This window comes from Lucilia sericata, unplaced genomic scaffold, assembly GCF_015586225.1.
Source record: "Lucilia sericata isolate MDLA Ls3-8-SP2 unplaced genomic scaffold, ASM1558622v1 Contig000983F_arrow, whole genome shotgun sequence".
NCBI lineage: Eukaryota > Metazoa > Arthropoda > Insecta > Diptera > Calliphoridae > Lucilia > Lucilia sericata.
In genome coordinates this window covers 92066-116998 of record NW_023994966.1, presented here as the reverse complement: position 1 = coordinate 116998, position 24933 = coordinate 92066, and the positions used below count along the sequence as shown (strand labels likewise).

At 31.0% G+C, this 24933-nt stretch overlaps 2 protein-coding genes across 5 annotated transcripts in view; both read left to right on the top strand.

Moving 5' to 3' along the window:
* The window catches only part of LOC119609457 (protein roadkill-like), a 167362-nt gene that overhangs the window by 60288 nt on the left and 82141 nt on the right, over positions 1 to 24933 (top strand). Inside the window, exon 3 of one of the 4 annotated variants that reach the window (XM_037964246.1) lies at positions 11849 to 11899. The exons of the other annotated variants lie outside the window; for them this stretch is intronic. Within the exon in view, the coding sequence (XP_037820174.1) occupies positions 11849 to 11884 (36 nt within the window). The 3' untranslated portion in view covers positions 11885 to 11899. Of the gene's footprint in view, positions 1 to 11848; positions 11900 to 24933 lie in introns of those variants that run through there. 4 annotated transcript variants of the gene reach the window in all.
* On the top strand, positions 1290 to 2939 carry LOC119609455. The gene is made up of 2 exons (XM_037964243.1): positions 1290 to 1534; positions 2404 to 2939. Exons 1-2 carry the CDS (start codon positions 1462 to 1464, stop codon positions 2754 to 2756), a joined length of 426 nt encoding a protein of 141 aa, XP_037820171.1. The 5' UTR covers positions 1290 to 1461; the 3' UTR covers positions 2757 to 2939.

Below are 24933 nucleotides of genomic sequence, written 5' to 3'. Positions count from 1 at the left end.
AGGCTTCTGGTAATCTACGTATTTGTGGGGATTACTCCACTGGACTAAATGATCAGCTAGAACCTCACACGTTTCCACTACCTCTTCCAGATGAAATTTTTATAAATTTTAACAACTGTTCAATATTTTCAATAATTGATTTAAATAATGCCTACATGCAAATAGAAGTCGACGATGACACGAAAAAACTACTAGTTATTAACACTCATCGTGGCTTGTACACTTTTAATCGGCTTGCCCCAGGTGTGAGATCGGCTCCTGGTGCTTTTCAACAGTGTATGGAATCAATTATTTCTGGTATTAAAGGCGTTTTTCCTTATCTGGACGATGTTATTGTAGCCACACCAACACGCGAAGAAAATATAGCAGCTGTAAAACAGGTATTTGAACGTTTAAAAAAATACAACATTACAGTGAATTTTGAAAAATGCAAATTTTTTAAAACTTCGTGTACATACCTTGGTTACCATTTTGACAAAAAAGGCGTTTATCCAGATAAAAATAAAATTAAAAAAATTTTACAATTTTCGCCTCCCAAGAATATTAGTGAATTGCGGTCTTTTCTAGGAGCAATTAACTACTACGGTAAATTTCTACATGAAATGAGAAAGCTTAGAGATCCTTTGGATAATTTACTCAAGAAAAACACAGCATGGAATTGGTCATCATCATGTCAACGCAGTTTTGAGCGGTTTAAACAGCTTCTGTCATCTGATTTGTTGCTTACTCACTTTGATCCAAAGCTTCCTATCAAAGTAGCAGCTGACGCCTCAAACGTTGGACTGGGTGCATATATCTGTCATGTTTTTCCTGATGGCAGCGAAAAAGCAATTTATCATGCGTCAAGGTCTCTCACTCCAGCTGAGAAAAATTACTCTCAAATTGAAAAGGAAGGATTGGCGCTGGTTTTCGCTGTAATTAAATTCCATAAATATTTATTTGGTAGAAAATTTATTCTTCAAACGGATCACAAGCCCCTGCTTTCAATTTTTGGAAATAAAAAAGGAATTCCGGCACATTCTGCAAACCGTCTCCAGCGATGGGCTCTTACACTCATGTCATACGATTTTACTTTGCAATACATTTCAACTCATGAATTCGGAGCAGCTGATATTTTATCTCGTCTAATTTCCAATGTACCAAAACCAAACGAAGACACTATCATCGCTTGTATTCAATTGGAAGATGACATCAAAAAGGTAATTAACGATATCACAAATGCCTTGCCGGTAACATTCAACATGATTTGTGCTGCAACTAAAAAGGATTCAAATCTCCAAGATCTTATAAAATTCTTACAAACTGGTAAGTGGCCAAATGAAAAATCTTCTGATATTCAGTGTTATTTTTCGAGAAAACAAGATTTAAGTATTGTTGATGATTGTGTTATGTACGGGGAGCGTATTATAATACCCAGCTGTTTTAGAAAACGCATTCTAAAAGAATTACACAAAGGTCATCATGGTATCGAGAGGACAAAGGCACTGGCTCGCAGCTATGTTTATTGGCCCCATATGGATGATGAAATTAAAAGGTATGTACAGAATTGTACCAAATGCTCTTCAGTAGCAAAATCGTTACCAAAAACTTCACTTTATTCATGGCCATTAACAAAACAACCTATGGAAAGAGTTCATATAGATATAGCCGGTCCTGTTGATAATTTTTATTATTTCGTAATAGTAGATTCATTTTCGAAGTGGCCACAAATTTATCAAATTAAATCGATTTCTTCAAATTCAATTATAAATTGTATGCGCGATTTCACTTCATTGTTTGGAAACCCTGAATTAATAGTGAGTGATAATGGAACTCAGTTCTCCAGAAGCATGTTTTCCAAGTTTTGTCAAGAAAATGGTATTTTACACAAATTCACAGCTCCATACCACCCTCAATCAAATGGTCAGGCAGAAAGGTTCGTTGACACTTTAAAGCGCGCTTTGAAAAAACTCGAAGGAACGGGCACTTCTAGTGAAAATCTACAAACATTTTTAAAATGTTATCGTTCTTCACCAAATCCTAGCTCTGGTGGCAAATCGCCTTCTGAATTGTTCGTGGGGAGAAAAATAAGGATTAATCTTGATCTACTTAAAAAACCAACAGAATCCCAATTACAACGAAACGAGAAAATGGAAGAACAATATAACAAACGTAATGGTGCTAAAGAGCGGATATACAATATTGGTCAGAAAGTTTACGCAAAATTATACAAATTAAATAAATATGAATGGTTCCCAGGTATTATCAAACGAAAACTCGGAAATGTCAATTACGAAGTCGAAATCGAAAACATTCCTGAATTTCGTGCAGTTAGGTCTCATACAAACCAACTAAGACCTCGTTATTCTGAATCTGAGAACATAGCAGCTAATGATGTTTTATTTGATTATTTCAATTTAACAGCTCAACAGACTCCTCCTAGAGATCAAAATATGAGAGACAATGAGATTGAATATGTACCACTCACTGATGGACAGACTACATCTACAGATGAATTGCAACCTGTTCAAGATCCACTTCTAGTTACTTCACCATCTGGTTCAACAAACGTGAATAGTCAACCGACAACTTTAGAAAAGTTAACGTCAACATTAGAAGAAGGTGCATCGACTAGTAATTCAACAACAGATCCTGTAGTTCAAACAGATGAAGCTTCCCCAGCTCTTCGAAGGTCCAATCGTAGGAAGCGTCCTCCTGTATGGACTCCAGATTATCATCTTCTTAAAAGAAAGAGAGATGTTGGCAACCCCAAATAAGCAACTTCTATGTTCTTTGTACTAAAATTATAACTGTCGTTTTTATATTGTCTTATATACATACTTTTATATTGTCATACATACATAGTTTGCCGCTATTACATTTTGTTATGTTTATTGTACATTGTTAAGTCGTCTAGTAAACATCACACAGTCATATACGCGGTAACTATTTTAAATTGATTTGTTATTTGTTTTATTATTAATTATTGTTTTTAAATAAAGGTTAACTTTGGGTTAGAATTAAACTCCATTGTTTCACTCAACCACCTGACAATCATAACATCAACCATAATGGTTTTTAATAGAAATCTACTCGGCGAGAGTAATATTTACAACAAAAAATATTAAAATATAAAAAACAGCAGCAACAACAATAATAAATGATTCTACATGTTTCTTTTATAAAATTTACTTAAATTAAGTACAAATAAACTTAACTAGAAACTAGAATGAACTCTCTAGAAGTTTAGTAAAGCTTTAACAATACTGAGAAGTTTGAAACGTTAACAGTTATTTAAAAGTTTAGATGTTTACAAAGCTTTATTTAATAGAATTTCATTGAATCAATGAACCATTTCATTCTATCAATGAAATAGTTTCATAGTGGAGACGAAAAACAAATTCATTTAATTTAGGAAGAATGAAGGGTTTCGTTAGCTCGTATACAATGAACAATTTCACTGGCCAAATTATGAAATTCATGTCTGGAATGCAGCTTTTCTCTAAGTGTATTGACAGTTTTAAGAATAATAATTGCAAGGGTTAATCTTAGATTAAATTTGTAAATCCAAATTAGTTTCAACTTTTTAGATTTGATAAATTTATACTCTCATTCGCTTTTACTATAAAGCATCTAATATACTCCTATAATGCTGTAATAAAACACTTTCATTCTCGAAATAATTTCATTAGCAAATTTATACCTAAAAGTATGCTTCTAAATATGCTCATTATAGTTAGCCTTTAATTAGACTTTACACATTATTCTATGTTTAATTACAGAAAATATTCACTTTTTCCCCAGACAAAAAGGATTAAATGAAGTTTCAAGTTACCATTCTCCATTACGCATTTTTATTAAAAAATTCTTTAATTTCACTACATTATTACAGATATAGTTTCATTATTTATAAAAAGTATTTTTTAGTATTTTGTTAAAAATACATTAGAGGTTTAGACTTTTTCCAACCTCTATAAATGAGGGTAAATTAACGAAGAGTTTGGGAAGATTATGTGCGTATGTTTTAGTTTGCTGGTGCGTTTTTAATGTGGAAAATATCCAACCCTATAAGTATGCAACATTATTATGTTGCTGCTGCTGTTGTTGTTTGTATTTCCGCCTCAAGTACTGTCTGATGTTGTTGTTGTCGAAGCTAAAAAGTCAGATAAGTCATGTGACCTTTTATTTTGCATTTTATTTATTTTTATACATTTTGGTTCTTTACACCCTTAAATAATAGTAGCGGCAGCAACCACCTTTACACACACTTACAAACCTCCCACGCAAACACAAATACCTTTGTATGTTTAGTCCTGGTTTGAGAAATAAACTGTAAAATAAAGGTAACTAACACACATTAATATTAACAAATATGTTAAAATATGTGTGTTGTTTATACTTAAACCCCTTGTTTCTTTCGGCGTTAAAGTATCCCTTTTTTGGGTAGTAGTTTGCAAAAGAAAGGGGATCAAATTGAAATATTGTGGGAAGCACTAATTACCGCTTAAAATTACTGGTTGTATTGCAACTTTTCACTCAAAGTTTTGTAGCTAGAGCTGATCCCATTTCTCTAATCAAGTAACTAGTCCTTAGAACTACCGAGATATTTACATATGTGGTGGTTTGCAAGTATGCGACACGTGTGGGCGTTTAGAGAGTGTGTTTGTGTATGTGTTTTTAAGCCTTTGCGTGCGTGTTTGTTTGATGATTATTTTGCTGCTGCCTCTGCTGATGATGATGAGAATGACGACAAAGACGTTTGCTGTAGTTGTTGTTGCAATGTTGTTAATGATGAGGCATGGCAACAACCTTAAATGGCGGACACCTTTTTCCCTATAATCACTCATTCACTGTCACACACCCATACCAAAACAACTAGTCTGCATGCATGCAGCAGGCATGGAAAACTAGACTATGGACTAGACTATAGGCTAGACTATAGACTAGACTATAGACTAGACTATAAACTAGACTATAGACTAGACTATAGACTAGACTATAGACTAGACTATAGACTAGACTATAGACTATATAGACTAGACTATAGACTAGACTATAGACTAGACTATAGTCTAGTCTATAGACTGGACTATAGACTAGACTATAGACTAGACTATAGACTAGACTATAGACTAGACTATAGACTAGACTATAGACTAGACTATAGACTAGACTATAGACTAGGCTATAGACTAGACTATAGACTAGACTATAGACTAGTTTATAGACTAGACTATAGACTAGACTATAGACTAGACTATAGACTAGACTATAGACTAGACTATAGACTAGACTATAGACTAGACTATAGACTAGACTATAGACTAGACTATAGACTAGACTATAGACTAGACTATAGACTAGACTATAGACTAGACTATAGACTAGACTATAGACTAGACTGTAGACTAGACTATAGACTAGACTATAGACTAGACTATAGACTAGACTATAGACTAGACTATAGACTAGACTATAGACTAGACTATAGACTAGACTATAGACTAGACTATAGACTAGACTATAGACTAGACTATAGACTAGACTATAGACTAGACTATAGACTAGACTATAGACTAGACTATAGACTAGACTATAGACTAGACTATAGACTAGACTATAGACTAGACTATAGACTAGACTATAGACTAGACTATAGACTAGACTATAGACTAGACTATAGACTAGACTATAGACTAGACTATACTATAGGACTAGACTATAGACTAGACTATAGACTAGACTATAGACTAGACTATAGACTAGACTATAGACTAGACTATAGACTAGACTATAGACTAGACTATAGACTAGACTATAGACTAGACTATAGACTAGACTATAGACTAGACTATAGACTAGACTATAGACTAGACTATAGACTAGACTATAGACTAGACTATAGACTAGACTATAGACTAGACTATAGACTAGACTATAGACTAGACTATAGAACTAGACTAGACTATAGACTAGACTATAGACTAGACTATAGACTAACTATAGACTAGACTATAGACTAGACTATAGACTAGACTATAGACTAGACTATAGACTAGACTATAGACTAGACTATAGACTAGACTATAGACTAGACTATAGACTAGACTATAGACTAGACTATAGACTAGACTATAGACTAGACTATAGACTAGACTATAGACTAGACTATAGACTAGACTATAGACTAGACTATAGACTAGACTATAGACTAGACTATAGACTAGACTATAGACTAGACTATAGACTAGACTATAGACTAGACTATAGACTAGACTATAGACTAGACTATAGACTAGACTATAGACTAGACTATAGACTAGACTATAGACTAGACTATAGACTATAGACTAGACTATAGACTAGACTATAGACTAGACTATAGACTAGACTATAGACTAGACTATAGACTAGACTATAGACTAGACTATAGACTAGACTATAGACTAGACTATAGACTAGACTATAGACTAGACTATAGACTAGACTATAGACTAGACTATAGACTAGACTATAGACTAGACTATAGACTAGACTATAGACTAGGCTATAGACTATATTTTTCGATATCAAAAAATTAGAGCAAATTTTCCATGTCTGGCATTGGAGTGTTTAGCATTTATGCGACAAATTTGTTATTACATTTTTTTCGCTCTCCCCCTTTTCCTTTCACTTCGCTTTTTGTCCTGTCTGTAGTGCCGTTATAAAAAGCTTATGTTTTCTTTTTTTTCCCCAGAGTAAAAAATGTTGTTGCATTTTTTTATGTTTAACAACTCTTTGATACATAACGGCAAATGCTTTCCCCTCTTCTTTTTAAAGTTTTCTTTTACTGTTTTACTCCCATTCTTTTAATTTTTTAGTTGCTTTTTTGCTGAGTTGTTTAATTTGTGCTGTTGGTTATTTTACACATTTTTCTATGTCGTGTCGTGCCGTGTTTTTCTCCTCGTACATACGTACGTGTAATAATGAATGAATGATTTAAATGCAGGAAAAAGGCGTTGATGTTTAATTTATTATACCATTATGGTTTATTATGTTGGGCTTTTTTAGTTTTTTTGCTTTGCTTTACCATAATTTGTTTATTTATATTGTAAAGTTTTAATAGTATACTTTTAGGAAATGTGTGTGTGGGTTTTTTTTACAAATCAATGTAGTAGTTGGTCAACATTTTGTTGTAATTATAATTAAATGCATGACTGTTTACGGCTAAAGAGTTGTACACAATAAAACAGGTTTTAATTATTAAAATTAGGAAATTGTTTTAAATTATATAGTATAATTTTAGGAGTTGTTTAAAAAAACTTTTAAAACTAAAATTTTTAGTAATAGATTTTGCAGAAAGTATTATTTACATTTTCCAAAAATGTTCTTTCAATACACTGTGCTTTTTTTAATAAAAATTCCAAAAACCGCCTAAAAATAGGCTACATATTGTAAAAAATAAACAAGCCTACACAGCATACTAAGTATTTCAATTATAAAAATAGAAAAATAAAGCAATTAACAACAAAAAAGCACGTACTCTGCTAACAGACCATAACAATCGAGACAAAGAGGAAATTTTATGAGTTTTTCATAAACGTTATGGTTGTTTTTGTGTGTGTGTTTTTTATATTGTAGATTTTCTTTTATTTATTATTAAATATAAAATAAAAAAACACTTTTTACGATTACATAAAACCAACAAACAAAAATTTGTTAAAGGGCAAGTGTGAAAGCCAGAACGAGAGGGAGTTATAGGGAGAAAAGTAAAATTTTAAAGCTTTATTTTTTTTTAATGATTATATGTATAAAGCCGAATAAAAGTGTCTGCTGGTAGATGAGTACAAATCTCAATAACTGTACAATGAAAGAGAATAAATGTAATTGCCTGTCTGTCTGTCTGTATGTGTGTACTTTTAAGTTAAACACATATTAGACTCTTGTGTATTGAGGTTTAAAGATAATGCGAGTAACAATACCAACAAAAACGACAGCCATATTAAGCCTTAATGTATGCTTTACAAAACTTGTTTTTATTTTACAATTATTTGGGGAAAAAGCCAAAATATATGTGTGTGTATGTCTGCCTGTACAGATATAAAATTATAAAAAATATTTAAAAACTCATACATTAAGTTTTTGTTTTAATAGGGTTGTAGGGAGGTTGTGTTAATAATATAATAATACTAGTTTATCCTGGATGCTTCGCTACCCTTATAGAAGTTAAATTTAAACGAAATATGAATTACAAATGTGTGAAAGGATATCATGTGAACACTTTCATAATAAAGTAAATTTTTTTTACTATTAAAACTCCATATGCTTCTGTGTGTATCAATGAAGAACGAAATAGTTCCTTCTTTTAGATTCTTATTAATTCATGTATGTTTAACTTAATCTTTTTATTTTATGAAAGAAACATTATCAAAAAGTTGCCTCTTATAGATTCTCAGACTAAAGTACCAAAAAGTTCCCTCAAAGACATACTATACATCTAAATTTAGTCGGCAGCAAGCGTGTTAAAATGCTACGAAATTCTGCTTTTTGTTATAAGTGCTATTTGTACAAAAAGTACGTTTTAAAAAAGTACAAAATTTTTCACCCGAATTTGGCCCCAAGTAGAGCTTGGAATCTGAGTACCAAAAAGCACACCATTTTGTGTAAATAAATCTCACAATTTGTTAAATTTAAACAAAATTGGCTTAACGAATTTCTAATTTTAAACCCCCTTTTGGTACTTTTTCTTTCTCTAGCGATGCATTAAAAATTTTACTCCAAAAAGTGCAACATGTTAATGGGAGCCTATTAATAAAAATTCTTACACAATCCAATAAATAGAAAAGAAAATTTTATAAAAATGTACCAATAATAAGTACGATTTTTACCAAAAAAGTACTTAAGTTTAGTATAGGTTTCACCCGTTTTCGAAGAAGTACCAGACATCTGTTCGCTTATTTTTTGTATAAGCAACGATAAGTTTTTTATATCGGTTTAGTTTTTTGTTATATCGGTTTAGTTTTTTGTTATATCGGTTTAGTTTTTTGTTATATCGGTTTAGTTTTTTGTTATATCGGTTTAGTTTTTTGTTATATCGGTTTAGTTTTTTGTTTTATCGGTTTAGTTTTTTGTTATATCGGTTTAGTTATTTAGTTAGTTAGTTAGTTAGTTAGATAGATAGATAGATAGATAGATAGATAGATAGATAGATAGATAGATAGATAGATAGATAGATAGATAGATAGATAGATAGATAGATAGATAGATAGATAGATAGATAGATAGATAGATAGATAGATAGATAGATAGATAGATAGATAGATAGATAGATAGATAGATAGATAGATAGATAGATAGATAGATAGATAGATAGATAGATAGATAGATAGATAGATAGATAGATAGATAGATAGATAGATAGATAGATAGATAGATAGATAGATAGATAGATAGATAGATAGATAGATAGATAGATAGATAGATAGATAGATAGATAGATAGATAGATAGATAGATAGATAGATAGATAGATAGATAGATAGATAGATAGATAGATAGATAGATAGATAGATAGATAGATAGATAGATAGATAGATAGATAGATAGATAGATAGATAGATAGATCGCTCGCTCGCTCGCTCGCTCGCTCGCTGCTCGCTCGCTCGCTCGCTCGCTCGCTCCTCGCTCGCTCGCTCGCTCGCTCGCTCGCTCGCTCGCTCGCTCGCTCGCTCGCTCGCTCGCTCGCTCGCTCGCTCGCTCGCTCGCTCGCTCGCTCGCTCGTCGCTCGCTCGCTCGCTCGCTCGCTCGCTCGCTCGCTCGCTGCTCGCTCGCTCGCTCGCTCGCTCGCTCGCTCGCTCGCTCGTCGCTCGCTCGCTCGCTCGCTCGCTCGCTCGCTCGCTCGCTCGCTCGCGCTTGTCTCTCTCCCTCCCTCCGCCGCTCCGGCCTGTTTTGTGGCCCTTCCCCCGTGGGCCTCGCCCCCCCCCCCTCCGGCGCCCTCCCCTCTCGTTTTTCGTTTGGCGCTCTGGTGGCTTTTCCCCGTTAATACCCCTTAAAGCGCATCCTGCCAAATATCATGATGCAATGTTCCGACGTCTCGGCTGTGCGATGATAAATCTGTCAGTAACTTCACTCTTTTATATATTTATGTACATACATATAAGCTAGGATAATGATATGTGTTTTATAAACAAATACATACGCAAATGTTTTAAAAAGTAAAAAAAAAGTCATTAAACCCTTAAATAATAGAGTAGTTAAAGCCAGCAAGAACAAAAAGGGTTTTAAAACGGAATTTTTATTTTTATAAATATAAATGTATAAAATGCGTGTGGTAGCCTTTTTTCTCCTATTACATTTCATATTTTAAATTGTGGCCATTAAACACACAAAAAAAAAAAGGATTTATCAGTTTTAATATGCCAACATTAATTTTCAGTAAACTTTCAACATTTTATGGTGATATTTTTATGTCTAAAGGAAATAAAACAACAGCACATACACGCAAACCAACAGTCAGTCAAACAAACAGATTGCATGATATTTTGCTTCATTTCCTGTTTAAACACCTAAAAATTATAACTTTACAACAACAACAGCAAATGCTAAACAATCCTCTAAAATTATGAAAGAAAATACACATTTTATGAAAAACTAGGGACCTTTCTTTGGTTTAAAATTACTCTTTATTTTTTTTGTTTGTGAGCAAGCCTAAAATTATGCCATAAAATTTGACTAATCAACAGTTTGTTCGTTTTTCGGTTTTGTTGTCAAAGTAAATGAATTTTTTATGATTTATTTAAATATATAATAAATCATAAAAAAGAATAATTATGCTATAAAAATGTGGCATTGATAAGATTTTTATTTTTTATTTAAAAAAAATTATTAACAAGGTGGTGTGAAGGTCATATGGAAATTAATAAGGAAAGGAAAGACAGATTGATCCTTACACAGCCTAAACGGCTGCATCTAGAATTATGATATTTTGATCGTAGATGTAGTTTAAGTCATGTAGATCTACTAAGGGGGGATTTTGGGTAAATCTGTAATATTGAACCTAGAATCATACAATTAAATGGTCTTTTATTTAACTAAAACAAAAATTAAAAATTTTTAAAAATCATTACTATTAGTTTTTGGTATATTTTTTGGCACTTTCTGTTTATTCTACAAAATGAAACCAAAACCATATTTTTTATATGCCTTGTTATGTGCATAAGCTTATTAAAGCTTAAAGTTTTATTAAAAAAGTTTTAATTTTAATAATTTACTATAATATTACTTTATTAGTATTATTTACAAAAAATCCCTAAAATTATGCAACATATTTTAATTTGTAACATAGCCTAATGGTAGTCTATACTTATTTCATGTGTGCGTGTGTGTGCTGCAGTGTTTTTTGTTTGTTTTAAATTCAAAGATTATTATTATATTATTTCGCATTAACAAGACCCAAAAGTCAGTCACTCGAGCAAAGTAATTAGAAAATACTTAATTGGCTTTGAGAATTTTTTTTTCTCATTTAGTTATTTTTTGCAATTCTCTTTTGGTTTTTTTCCTAAAACCTTCAAAAGTTAAAAGTTTTTTAATAAGAGAGAGACAAACAGACAGACTTAGTAATTACAGAATCAAGGTCAGTTTAAAAAAACAAATGTAAATAGAGGAGAGTGAGAGGTATCGATGTGAAATATATTTTGTAAAAAGTATTAAATTGGAAAGTTTTTTGGAAGAACCTTATACTCGAATTTAAAAATAATCAAATTTAATAAAGTTTTAGAAAACATGGAATTTTTATTGCAAATATTGAAAGTTTTCTTAATTTTCTTATTTCTTTATTAAAAATTTATTCTACTTATTTATTTACTAAAAATTTATTCTTTATCTCTTTTCAGGTAAATATTTTTATTGCTAAATACTTGTTTAAATAGCTTTGTAAGTATTTTTTTTAATAAATTGCAATTATCTTAAAGTGTTTTACAGTAAATCATATTTTATTTCCAAATAAAAAATAATTATTTTTAAAATATTCCAGAAATAACAGAAAATATTTTAATTTAAAATTCTTTATAATTTTTTAATCTTTGTAAAAACAAGAACTTTTATATAAATTGCAAATAATAATCATTAAACCTATGACCTTTTTAAAGCAACAAGTTAAAAATTTGAACTAAAATCATGAAATTTTAAATTGTATTTAAGAAAAAGTTACTTTTAATTTTACTTTTTAAAATATTTCTTCAAAATCATAAAGAGCCCTTTCCGAAATTCCCATTACTTTTGTCATTTTTACAATATAATTTTCGATCCTATGTTTATAAGTATTTTTATGCAAAAATTGCCAAAAAAAAAAAAACAAGTTTTTAATATTTATGTTTATTTGCATGATATTTATGCAACAAGTTATTAAATTTTATGAAATAATTCATACTAATTATGAAATTTTAAGAACAATTTTTTAAATTGTTTTTCGCGATTGTCCAAATGTGTGGTATTAGGTATGTGGGCATTAGCTAGTTAGTTAGTTAGTTAGTTAGATAGATAGATAATTAGTTAGTTTAGTTAGTAGTTAGTTTAGTTAGTTAGTTTAGTTAGTGAGTTAGTCGAGTTAGTTAGTTAGTTAGTTTAGTTAGTTATAGTTAGTTAGTTCCAGTTAGTTTAGTTTAGGTAGTTAGTAGTATAGTTAGAGTTAGTTTAGTTAGTTAGTTAGTTAGTTGTTCGTTAGTAGTAGTTTAGTTAGTTAGTTATGTAGTAGTTAGTTAGTTAGTCTGTAGTAGTTAGTAGTTAGTTAGTAGTTAGTTAGTTAGTTAGTTAGTTAGTTAGTTAGTTAGTAGTTAGGTCAGTTAGTGAGGTTAGTTCGTTAGTTCGTTCGTTAGTTCGTTCGTTCGTTAGTTCGTTCGTTCGTTAGTTCGTTAGTTCGTTCGTTAGTTCGTTCGTTCGTTCGTTCGTTCGTTCGTTCGTTCGTTCGTTCGTTCGTTCGTTAGTTCGTTCGTTCGTTAGTTCGTTCGTTTTTTCGTTCGTTCGTTCGTTCGTTCGTTAGTTCGTTCTTTCGTTCGTTCGTTCGTTCGTTCTTTCGTTCGTTCGTTCGTTCTTCGTTCGTTAGTTCGTTCGTTCGTTCGTTCGTTCGTTCGTTCGTTCGTTCGTTCGTTGTTCGTTCGTTTCGTTCGTTCGTTCGTTCGTTTTCGTTCGTTCTTCGTTCTTCGTTCGTTCGTTGTTCGTTCGTTCGTTCGTTCGTTCGTTCGTTCGTTCGTTCGTTCGTTCGTTCGTTCGTTCGTTCGTTCGTTCGTTCGTTCTCTCCTCCCTCCTCTGCGCCCCCTGCCCCTCTTCGGGCTCCACCTCCTCTCTCTTCTCTTCCACATACTTTCGACTGAAACAACAACAAGGTTTAGCTTATATTTCTGTCACAGTCAGGGACGTGAAGCAACTTAAAATTTGTATCATCTCAAAAACATAAAAGCTAAACCTGGGCTTTATTAAATAATATTTACCGACCTGAAAGCATGCTACAAAAAAACGTTTAACAATTTTATATCACAAAATGTTTCTTGTTATTAAGATGTGATTTTGTCAGTTTTCATTTGCAATTCTAAGAAAAAACTTTCATTTTCAACTTACTAGGCTACGTTTTATTAAACAAACTAGATTTATGTTGTCTACATTTAGGCAATTTTCAATTACACAGTTTCTCTTAACCGTAAACAATTCTAACTTTTATATTGTTTTTTTAAAGTTCAGCCTTTAACTCTTTACAAATTCAACTGAAACTAAGCTTTATAACAGATTTCTATACAGCCTAAAAATATGCTTGAAAAAACTATTAACAATTTTGTAAAATAAAATTTATTCGTTTCCTTTTAAAACTCAAAAAAAACTTTCAATTTCAATTTCCTTTTTTATGCTGCAGTTTTTAAACAAACAAACAAACAAACATTTATGTTGCATACTTTTAGGCAACAATTAAATTCCAATTGTCTCCTTCTCTCTCTTTTCCCCGCCAAACACAAAGGAAGATAAAACAAATCGTTTAATCAATTATTTTCCTTTCTTAGAAAAAAAAGTAAAATAAGAAAATAGAAAAACTATAACCCAGTTTTTACTCCTGTTTGTTCCCTATTGTTTCGCCAACTTGACAAACAAATTTCATGTAAAATAAGTAAAAACTTGTATTTAAAGTTTTATGCTAAAGAAACTTTTTTGTCCACAATTGCTGGCAACTTACTCACGCTCTATAACAAACAAAAATGCTATCAAACGTTTTTTTTTCCTTTTTATATTAAGGATTTTCTTTGTTTTTTTATTGTGTTTTTAAAGGAAATTTAAAAAGAATTATAAATAAGAAGCAGAAACAAGTTGTGGGTAAAAGAAAAAATTGAGTGAGTGAAAGATGAGAGTGAGAGCAAAAAAAAGCATAGAATAATAATAAAGAAAGTTTTAAACAACAAACGTCAAAGGATTTACAGGAAACACAAACAGAAAGAACTGTCATTATGCAATTTTCAGTTGGTTTTCTTTTTTGTTCTTCTTTTCGTTTAATTGTTTATGCTGCACTTTGTTAAAGATATTACACTTTTTTCTATTTTGTGTTAAAAAATAAATTGAAAAATAAAACTTTACCTTCTTCTTCTCGCAATATATAAAAGAGTCACATTACTGACCGATTGATTTTCGCACATCAGGGATGCAAAATTTAGTACTTTAGTAATTTTTTTAAGTACGACTATAGTACTATAGCCTAGTCTATAGTCTAGTCTATAGTCTAGTCTATAGTCTATCTATAGTCTAGTCTATAGTCTAGTCTATAGTCTAGTCTATAGTCTAGTCTATAGTCTAGTCTATACTATAGTCTAGTCTATAGTCTAGTCTATAGTCTAGTCTATAGTCTAGTCTATAGTCTAGTCTATAGTCTAGTTTATAGTCTAGTCTATAGTCTAGTCTATAGTCTAGTCTATAGTCTAGTCTATAGTCTAGTCTATAGTCTAGTCTATAGTCTAGTCTATAGTCTAGTCTATAGTCTAGTCTATAGTCTAGTCTATAGTCTAGTCTATAGTCTAGTCTATAGTCTAGTCTATAGTCTAGTCTATAGTCTAGTCTATATTCTAGTCTATAGTCTAGTCTATAGTCTAGTCTATAGTCTAGTCTATAGTCTAGTCTATAGTCTAGTCTATAGTCTAGTCTATAGTCTAGTCTATAGTCTAGTCTATAGTCTAGTCTATAGTCTAGTCTATAGTCTAGTCTAGTCTAGTCTATAGTCTAGTCTATAGTCTAGTCTATAGTCTAGTCTATAGTCTAGTCTATAGTCTAGTCTATAGTCTAGTCTATAGTCTAGTCTATAGTCTAGTCTATAGTCTAGTCTATAGTCTAGTCTATAGTCTAGTCTATAGTCTAGTCTATAGTCTAGTCTATAGTCTAGTCTATAGTCTAGTCTATAGTCTAGTCTATAGTCTAGTCTATAGTCTAGTCTATAGTCTAGTCTATAGTCTAGTCTATAGTCTAGTCTATAGTCTAGTCTATAGTCTAGTCTATAGTCTAGTCTATAGTCTAGTCTATAGTCTAGTCTATAGTCTAGTCTATAGTCTAGTCTATAGTCTAGTCTATAGTCTAGTCTATAGTCTAGTCTATAGTCTAGTCTATAGTCTAGTCTATAGTCTAGTCTATAGTCTAGTCTATAGTCTAGTCTATAGTCTAGTCTATAGTCTAGTCTATAGTCTAGTCTATAGTCTAGTCTATAGTCTAGTCTATAGTCTAGTCTATAGTCTAGTCTATAGTCTAGTCTATAGTCTAGTCTATAGTCTAGTCTATAGTCTAGTCTATAGTCTAGTCTATAGTCTAGTCTATAGTCTAGTCTATAGTCTAGTCTATAGTCTAGTCTATAGTCTAGTCATAGTCTAGTCTATAGTCTAGTCTATAGTCTAGTCTATAGTCTAGTCTATAGTCTAGTCTATAGTCTAGTCTATAGTCTAGTCTAGTCTAGTCTATAGTCTAGTCTATAGTCTAGTCTATAGTCTAGTCTATAGTCTAGTCTAGTCTAGTCTATAGTCTAGTCTATAGTCTAGTCTATAGTCTAGTCTATAGTCTAGTCTATAGTCTAGTCTATAGTCTAGTCTATAGTCTAGTCTATAGTCTAGTCTATAGTCTAGTCTATAGTCTAGTCTATAGTCTAGTCTATAGTCTAGTCTATAGTCTAGTCTATAGTCTAGTCTATAGTCTAGTTTATAGTCTAGTCTATAGTCTAGTCTAGTCTAGTCTAGTCTAGTCTAGTCTATTCTAGTCTATAGTCTAGTCTATAGTCTAGTCTATAGTCTATCTAGTCTATAGTCTAGTCTATAGTCTAGTCTATAGTCTAGTCTATAGTCCAGTCTATAGTCCAGTCTATAGTCCAGTCTATAGTCCAGTCTATAGTCTAGTCTATAGTCTAGTCTATAGTCTAGTCTATAGTCTAGTCTATAGTCTAGTCTATAGTCTAGTCTATAGTTTAGTCTATAGTCTAGTCTATAGTCTAGTCTATAGTCTAGTCTATAGTCTAGTCTATAGTCTAGTTTATAGTCTAGTCTATAGTCTAGTCTATAGTCTAGAGTAAGCTAGTAAAGTTGAATTTTAAACTTAAAAAAGCAACAGTTTTACAATTTAAATTTAAAATTCTTTTTATTTTATTTTGACTTCTTCTTTCTAAATAAATTTAGTATTTTTTTTCCTCAAATCCAAAGTCTAATTAATTTCTTTTTAATTACACATACATTCTTAATAAATATTTAACTATAATTTTACTTTTATATTTAATTCTCTTTATTTTGCTATGTATACTTTATTGTTCTTGTTGTTGTTATTTTAATTTAATAAAAATTCCTTTGAAATGCATTGTAATGTTGTGTGTTTGTGTTGAAGCTGCTGCTGCTGCTGTATAATCGCATTTGCATAAAATTTTCTCATTATTTTTCTTCATTTCTCTTTTGCTCGAAACGAAACAAAGAACAAAATGAAAAAACCTTTGTTAAGCAGGAGTATGCAAAAACAACAATAAAAGAAACAGCAACAACAACTGAGTAAAGAGATGCTTAACAATTTTTTAAAGTTGATTTTTATGTGAGTGCATATGTATGTTGGTATGTGTTGTTAACTATATAAATATATTTAAAATTTTTATTTATTACAAAAAAACATTGAAACCTTTGAAAATATACATATGAAATTAATAAAAGCAGCAAAAAGTGAAACCTTTTTTTAAAAAAAGTATGCAATATTTTTAATTATTTTATAAAGCTTCAAAGTATGCTACACAAATTGCTGCATATAATATTTTAACAATGTTAAGTAACTATTTTTGCCACCATTTATTATTTTATTTTGTTGGCATTACCTTTTTTTAAATTTACATGCGTTTTGTTGCTATTTTTTTCTATAGAAAGGAGAAAAATTGTTCACCTGAAGTTTATTATTTATTATTTTATTTATTGCATAACGTTAGGCTGTATAGTCTATAACATGTACTACTTGTTAGCGTGTTTGAGTGTGTGTTTTTGTAACAGCTTGTTCTTTATGTCTGGGTCATGTAAATGTGGCCTTTGTACTTTAACAAACTACACCCGTACATATGTATTTGCATTAGGTTGGCTCCGTTTTTATGTACCAAAAATAAATATTCATAAATTAAAGAAATTGTATCTTGAAATGAACTTTAATTTTCAGAGTCTGCAACCTCAGCAACCTCAATTTGGGGCCACCCTATGGTACATGAAGAGTTATATATTTATATGAACATGTAAATTTTATCAGCTACAGAAACTACACGTGGAATTACATGTTGACATATTTCATTTAAAAAGCAAGCCCCAGTTACTCTTCAAATGTGACCAACTTGGTCAGCTTTATTTGTATAACTATTTGAGATTTTTGGACAAAATTTAATGCTTATTTTATTACATAAAAAATTTAAATTTTTAACAAAATATTACTTTGTGAAATTAATAGATTTTTATCGAAAAAAAAAAAAAAATAAAATAAAAATTCAGTTTAGGTCAAAAGAACTTTATCAAACCAAATATTTGATTTATCTAAATTACATTAAAATAACAATATTCGTATAAAATACCGACTTTTACATTAAAATACGTATAATTTTTCAATAATATTAACTTTTTTTACAAAAAATTCAAAATTTCACTAAAAATTTTAAAATTTCTCTAAAAATTAAAATTTTTACCGAAAATTTAATTTTTTTCTTAAAATTTCAAATTTCACATTTTAGCGACAGGCTAGTTTTTCCTTGCTAATTAGTTAGTTAGTTAGTTAGGTAGTTAGTTAGTTAGTTAGTTAGTTAGTTAGTTAGTTAGTTAGTTAGTTAGTTAGTTAGTTGTTCGTTTCTTAGGTTGTAGGTCGGTAGGTCGGTAGGTCGGTCGGTCGGTCGTTCGTCGTTGTTTTTCGTTTGTTCGTTCGTTTTTTTTTTCGTTAGTTCGTTCTTGTTCGTCGTTCGTTCGTTCGTTCGTTCGTTCGTTCTTCGTTTCGTTCGTTCGTTCGTTCGTTCGTTCGTTCGTTCGTTCGTTCGTTCTTTCGTTCGTTCGTTCGTTCGTTCGTTCGTTCGTTTCGTTCGTTCGTTCGTTTTTCGTTCGTTCGTTTCGTTCGTTCGTTCGTTCGTTCGTTCGTTCGTTCGTTCGTTCGTTCGTTCGTTCGTTCGTTCGTTCTTTCGTTCGTTCGTTTCTTCGTTCGTTCGTTCGTTTCGTTCGTTCGTTCGTTCGTTCTTCGTTCGTTGTTCGTTCGTTCGTCGTTCGTTCTTCGTTCGTTCGTTCGTTCGTTCGTTCGTTCGTTCGTTCGTTCGTTCGTTTCGTTCGTTCTTTCGTTCGTTCGTTCGTTCGTTTCGTTCGTTCGTTCGTTCGTTCGTTCGTTTTCGTTCGTTCGTTCGTTCGTTCGTTTCGTTCGTTCGTTTCGTTTCGTTCGTTCGTTCGTTCGTTCGTTCGTTCGTTCGTTTCGTTCGTTCGTTCGTTCGTTCGTTTCGTTCGTTCGTTCGTTCGTTCGTTCGTTCGTTCGTTCGTTCGTTCGTTTCGTTCGTTCGTTCGTTCGTTCGTTGCTCCCCTTGGGTCCGCCCCTCCCCCCTGCCGGGCTTTGCCCTGTTGTTGCGTCTTCCTGTGCGTGTCTCTCTGCTTGCTCTGCCTCCTTTCTTTGCATTCCCCCTGTTTTTCTTTGTCTTGTCCTCTTTTCCCCCGTTCCCGCTTCCCTCCTTGTCCTCGTGTTGGCCCTTTCCCTTTCCCCCCCCCCCTTGTTATTTTACTCTTACTCGCACTCTACTCTATCATTCATTTTCCGTTTTTTTAATGGTGAAAATTTAATCCTTTTTGTAACGCTTGACAAAAAAATAACATTTATTTTATGGAATCTTTTTTTACACATACAACTATATACTTTTACATATACTTATGTAGATTTAGTTGAATCCTTTTTAAGGTTTGTGTTTCCTACATATGTACATACATAAAATGTATTTATATGTGTTACTGGGTAAATTGTTAATTTGTTGGGCCATCTCTTCAAGCTCGAACACTTTTCTGTATTCACATCCTTTGTCTATTGTTGTATGAGTGTATAGAATTCTCGTTTAATGTTGAAAACATTTAAATTGATTGAGTTTTAGGGTTTAAGGTTTTCTACGTTTTTTGTGCTTTTGTGTAATATTTATTAGAGCGTAAAGAGACAGAGAAATCTTTAAGTTTGTCATTAATTTTAAAAGGTGGTAAATTTTATGAATGTATTAACTATATTTAGAAGCGTTATTTACAAAAGACAAACAAATCTTAATGCTGTGGTTTTGAAAACCCTTAATGACAAGCAGAATCAATCTGTTTAGATTTATGAACTATGCCTTAAAGTAGGCTATAAATTGTGGTTTTTGTAAAAAGAGTGCTTTAAATTTCTTTGTTAGTTTACATAAAATAAAATTTAAAGGCTACTTTAAGGATTTTTCATAAATTGTATTAAGAAGTTTTAAGAATACTATTTTATTTAGCATTTGAATGAAAGTAGTAAATCATACTATATATAAATAATTAAACACCTACTCATATACAAACAACAACAAGAGTACAACCTTAAATAAATAATTAAATACCAAAAATATATCATTTAGCTTAGACGTTGCTATACAAATAATTTATTCTTAGATACAAAGACTAACAGCCAAAAAAATAAGAAGAAAAAAGAATAAATTATAATAAAGAAAATATTAAACACGTGACTTTAATAACACTAATGAAACCATGTTCAGGGCTAAATTTCACTATTAAGTACATACATACATATGTATATGAGTTTCCCCAAAAAGGAAACCGGAAACTGTTCATACATTTACATTACACCTAAACGTACACATACATACAGACTCGAAAAGATAACATTGACTAAATGAAGGTCTAACACAAAAAAAAAACTTTAAATACTTACAGATGGGGGGAAGGCAGTGTAGGCAGTTGTAGAGAGAGAAAGACTCATTTAGAGATAAATGTTACCCGGGCAAGTTGTATTTTAAAGTGTTATTTATTTTGCTTTCATTTGTATAGAATTAAATATTTAGTTGCTGTAAAGAAATACCATAATTTATAAGCATACTTTGGGGAGTTTTAATATTAAATTAGATTTGTTTTGGCTAATTTAAATTATACTTTTAGGTTTGAAAACTTTTGTTATGTAAAGTTTCTTAAAGTTTGCTTATAAGCAAATTGTTATAAATTTAAATATTTTAGAAATTCAAGGGGAACATTGTTTTGAAGATAACAAATTACTTTTTTGAAATTTAAATATGCTGGCATACTTTTAGACGCTTAGAATTCCTCACAATAAAATGTAATGTTTCAACTTTAAGTCCCTTATTTATCATAAATATTGTATGATAATTTTGCCAGTTGTTCTTTAATTTGAAAAGGTGCATTGTAAGAAAAACGCTCGCGTTATAGTCTAGACCTTGCCCTGTTCGACTACTATTTGTTTCGCTTGAAGCAGTATGCTCTCTCTCTATGAACATTCGAACATTTGTCCTCAAAAATTAAACAGTTTCTTTGCGCGAAATCCATCCAGGTCCCCAGAAAGTTATTTATACCTCACCTTTAAGAGAAGGGCATACATATAAGTTTGTCTTTCCGACCCTATTAAGTATATGTATTCCGAGTCCTTTACAAACAGTGTCGATTTAGCCATGTCCGTCCGTCCGTCTGTCTGTCCATCTGTCTGTCCGTGTATATAAGTCGAAGTGCCTTGCATCCACGCGGTGCCATGGTTGCCTCATTGCATCACTTTCAATATAGTTGACATCACCAGTTTATAATCCCGGCAGACTAGAGGCACTGGTAACACCTCTTTTCCCCCGAATTGCAATCTCACCAAGATGGGGAAGTACATCAAGGTAACTTAATCCGAGGGGTGTCCTTGTGTATATTGAAACCAGTTTTCGGAAGACTTTAGATATCTGCGAGATCCGAAAATCTTAAAAATTTTATATCAGACATGCCTTTGAGAAGTTCGCTATTTAAAAACAGCAAAAATGGTCCATTATAACGGAGATAGGATCAATATTCCGAAACAACCCATTAAAATATTATTTTTTTTTCTCAATAAGTTTTGCTATAAGTATTTCCTTAGGCCAGAGATTAATAAGGTTACAAATTATTATAATCGGTTCAAAATTGAACATAGCTCCGAATTGGCTCATAACTGGTCATGATTTCTATATAATATCAAATTCCGAAAATCACTTTATTGTAAATAATTCATGAATTACTATTGCTATCGGGACAAAATTATACTTGAATATGGTTTGTATATATACAAATCCATCTGCGTAATTTTTTCTCGATCGGTCTACAATTGACCATAGTTCCCATATCAAGTCATCTTTCGAAAATCACTTAATCGTAAGTAACTAATGAATTAATAACGATATCGGCATACAATTATAACTTAAGATTCAAGGAATTTAATTTTTAAACAAGCCTAAATGTATGCCGCTTAATTTAAATTTGAAGAGAATAGGAAAACAAATTCATGGAAATACTTAATAAATATTTTTTGACTTCATTTTTAAGTCTTATTAAGCATTGCAAACTAAGTATTTACATTTAATTTATTATCGAAATCAAGCATTTTCTTTTTTATCTTTCCCCTTTTCGTAATTTATTCACATACATACATATTCATCTTAAAAATAGGCAATATCTTCACAAACATAAAAATGCCCTAAAGTATACCACATAGCATATTTAAGTTGTAGCATAAAAATGAATTCAATCGAAAATTTTTAATATATTTTCAACTGAAATTTATTGTTTATTTACAGAAAATGAAAATACATTTTACTTTTTTACATACATCTTTATAACAATATACATATATACACAATTGCAAATAAATACTACAATTACATATACAAATTTTAAATAAATACATTGTTAATGGTGGAAAATATTTAGCTTGCTTTTGGGCGTTTTTTTTTTGAGAGGGATTTTAAACTGCGTGGTAAAGAGTTATAGGAAAATTTTACTTTATGCTTATTTATGAACATTTTATGGTTAATATTTATATATTTATGCAGGCATCAAGTATAACTTTACAATGGTATATACTTATTGGTGTATATCTTGGTAAATAAATGTGTGTGATTTCGTTTTTATATATAGATTGTATTATTATCTCATTGTGTTTGGATGAATACAATAAAGCAAGCATTTACCTCAGTGATCGGCTATCCGAAGCAACAGAGATCGAGTGTTATAAGGATTTTTATCCTTATACAAAACCATTATCATATTTTTAAGCTTTAGAATCGAAAAAGCTTTCTAGAATCAAGAAATACTCTTTGTGTTGGCCACTGTTTTTTAACACTCTCATTTACAATTATTACATCAGTATAAGTGCATTTATGTACTTTTATGTGTTTTCATATTTATAATATTTTTTATTTTATTATTTTTATGCAATTTTTATTTCTTTATTTTTCATATTGTTTTACAACAATTTATACAATATTTATACAACTATTGTTGTATATATGTCAATGCTTACATATTTAAATATTTTTACTACAATAGATTTTACTAGAGTAGCTCTGGTTTTGCTCTACATTTCATATATTTGTTGCCCAAAGAAAGATCCTTTGAAAGGAATATTCAGCTTTTGTAAAAAATAGTACACTCTCTCTCTTGATTACTTGTAAACACTTAAGTGATAATTGACTACATGCTAGTTTACCTAGGCTATGCGAGATAATACATTAACTACTTTTTAAGCTATAATGTTTCTTAAAAAAAATTAATTTGAATGCAACCACCTTAATACAATATTTCTGCCTTAAATGCCTTTTCATACATTTGCAATTGTAATATATTTATTTTATGCCTTTTTATTTCTATTTTTAGCTTATTCTTTACATATATATTTTTATTATACCATAAATAATTTACAAAAAAAAAAATTATTCATTTTAAAGTCATGTCAAAATATTTCAGGTTTTATTTTTGCTTATTGTTTCCTTTTTTTTTTCCATAAATATAAACAAAAACGTTTTATTTTTATACTTTCTATTTAAAAACAATTTGAAGGTATATAAATTTAATTGCATTCATAATTAGTAAACTAAATGAAAAGCAAATAAATAAATTTCAATTTAATTGGAAATTTCTAAATAGTCATTGTATACTTTTAGGATAAACTCAATGTGGCATAATTTTAGGAAATTTTAAATTGGATTTATTATAACTTTAAAATAAAATGGATTTAAATGCAAGAGAAATCAATAATAAAAATGAAAAGTTTATATTTAAGTTTAAATGAATAAAAAATTCAAAGAAATCATAAAAAATTAATAAATTTTAATATAGGAAACCTTTTATATTATAGTTTTTCTCAAAATTTCACAATATTTTGTCTAATTTCAGGAGGTTCACTGTTTTTTTTAGAAAGTATTTAGTTTCTAAAAAAACAGTGAACCCAATGATGGTTTTTCAGTTCTAGTTCAGTTCTAGTTCAGTTCAGTTCAGTTCAGTTCAGTTCAGTTTAGTTCAGTTCTAGTTCAGTTCTAGTTCAGTTCTAGTTCAGTTCTAGTTCAGTTCTAGTTCAGTTCTAGTTCAGTTCTAGTTCAGTTCTAGTTCAGTTCTAGTTCAGTTCTAGTTCAGTTCTAGTTCAGTTCTAGTTCAGTTCTAGTTCAGTTCTAGTTCAGTTCTAGTTCAGTTCTAGTTCAGTTCTAGTTCAGTTCTAGTTCAGTTCTAGTTCAGTTCTAGTTCAGTTCTAGTTCAGTTCTAGTTCAGTTCTAGTTCAGTTCTAGTTCAGTTCTAGTTCAGTTCTAGTTCAGTTCTAGTTCAGTTCTAGTTCAGTTCTAGTTCAGTTCTAGTTCAGTTCTAGTTCAGTTCTAGTTCAGTTCTAGTTCAGTTCTAGTTCAGTTCTAGTTCAGTTCTAGTTCAGTTCTAGTTCAGTTCTAGTTCAGTTCTAGTTCAGTTTCTAGTTCAGTTCTAGTTCAGTTCTAGTTCAGTTCTAGTTCAGTTCTAGTTCAGTTCTAGTTCAGTTCTAGTTCAGTTCTAGTTCAGTTCTAGTTCAGTTCTAGTTTAGTTCTAGTTCAGTTCTAGTTCAGATCTAGTTCAGATCTAGTTCAGTTTTAGTTCAGTTCTAGTTCTAGTTCAGTTCAGTTCAGTTCTAGTTCAGTTCTAGTTCAGTTCTAGTTCAGTTCTAGTTCAGTTCTAGTTCAGTTCAAGTTCAGTTCTAGTTCAGTTCTAGTTCAGTTCTAGTTCAGTTCTAGTTCAGTTCTAGTTCTGTTCTAGTTCTGTTCTAGTTCAGTTCTAGTTCAGTTCTAGTTCAGTTCTAGTTCCGTTCTAGTTCAGTTTTAGTTCAGTTCTAGTTCAGTTCTAGTTCAGTTCTAGTTCAGTTCTAGTTCAGTTCTAGTTCAGTTCAAGTTCAGTTCTAGTTCAGTTCTAGTTCAGTTCTAGTTCAGTTCTAGTTCAGTTCTAGTTCAGTTCTA

Bases quoted from the DNA above. Each gene is read 5' to 3' on its own strand.
- LOC119609455 (XM_037964243.1), top strand. From the start codon at position 1,462: ATGGTATCGAGAGGACAAAGGCACTGGCTCGCAGCTATGTTTATTGGC. The intron at 1,535-2,403 runs GTATGTACAGAA...TCAATTTAACAG, and splicing joins ATGGATGATGAAATTAAAAG to CTCAACAGACTCCTCCTAGA.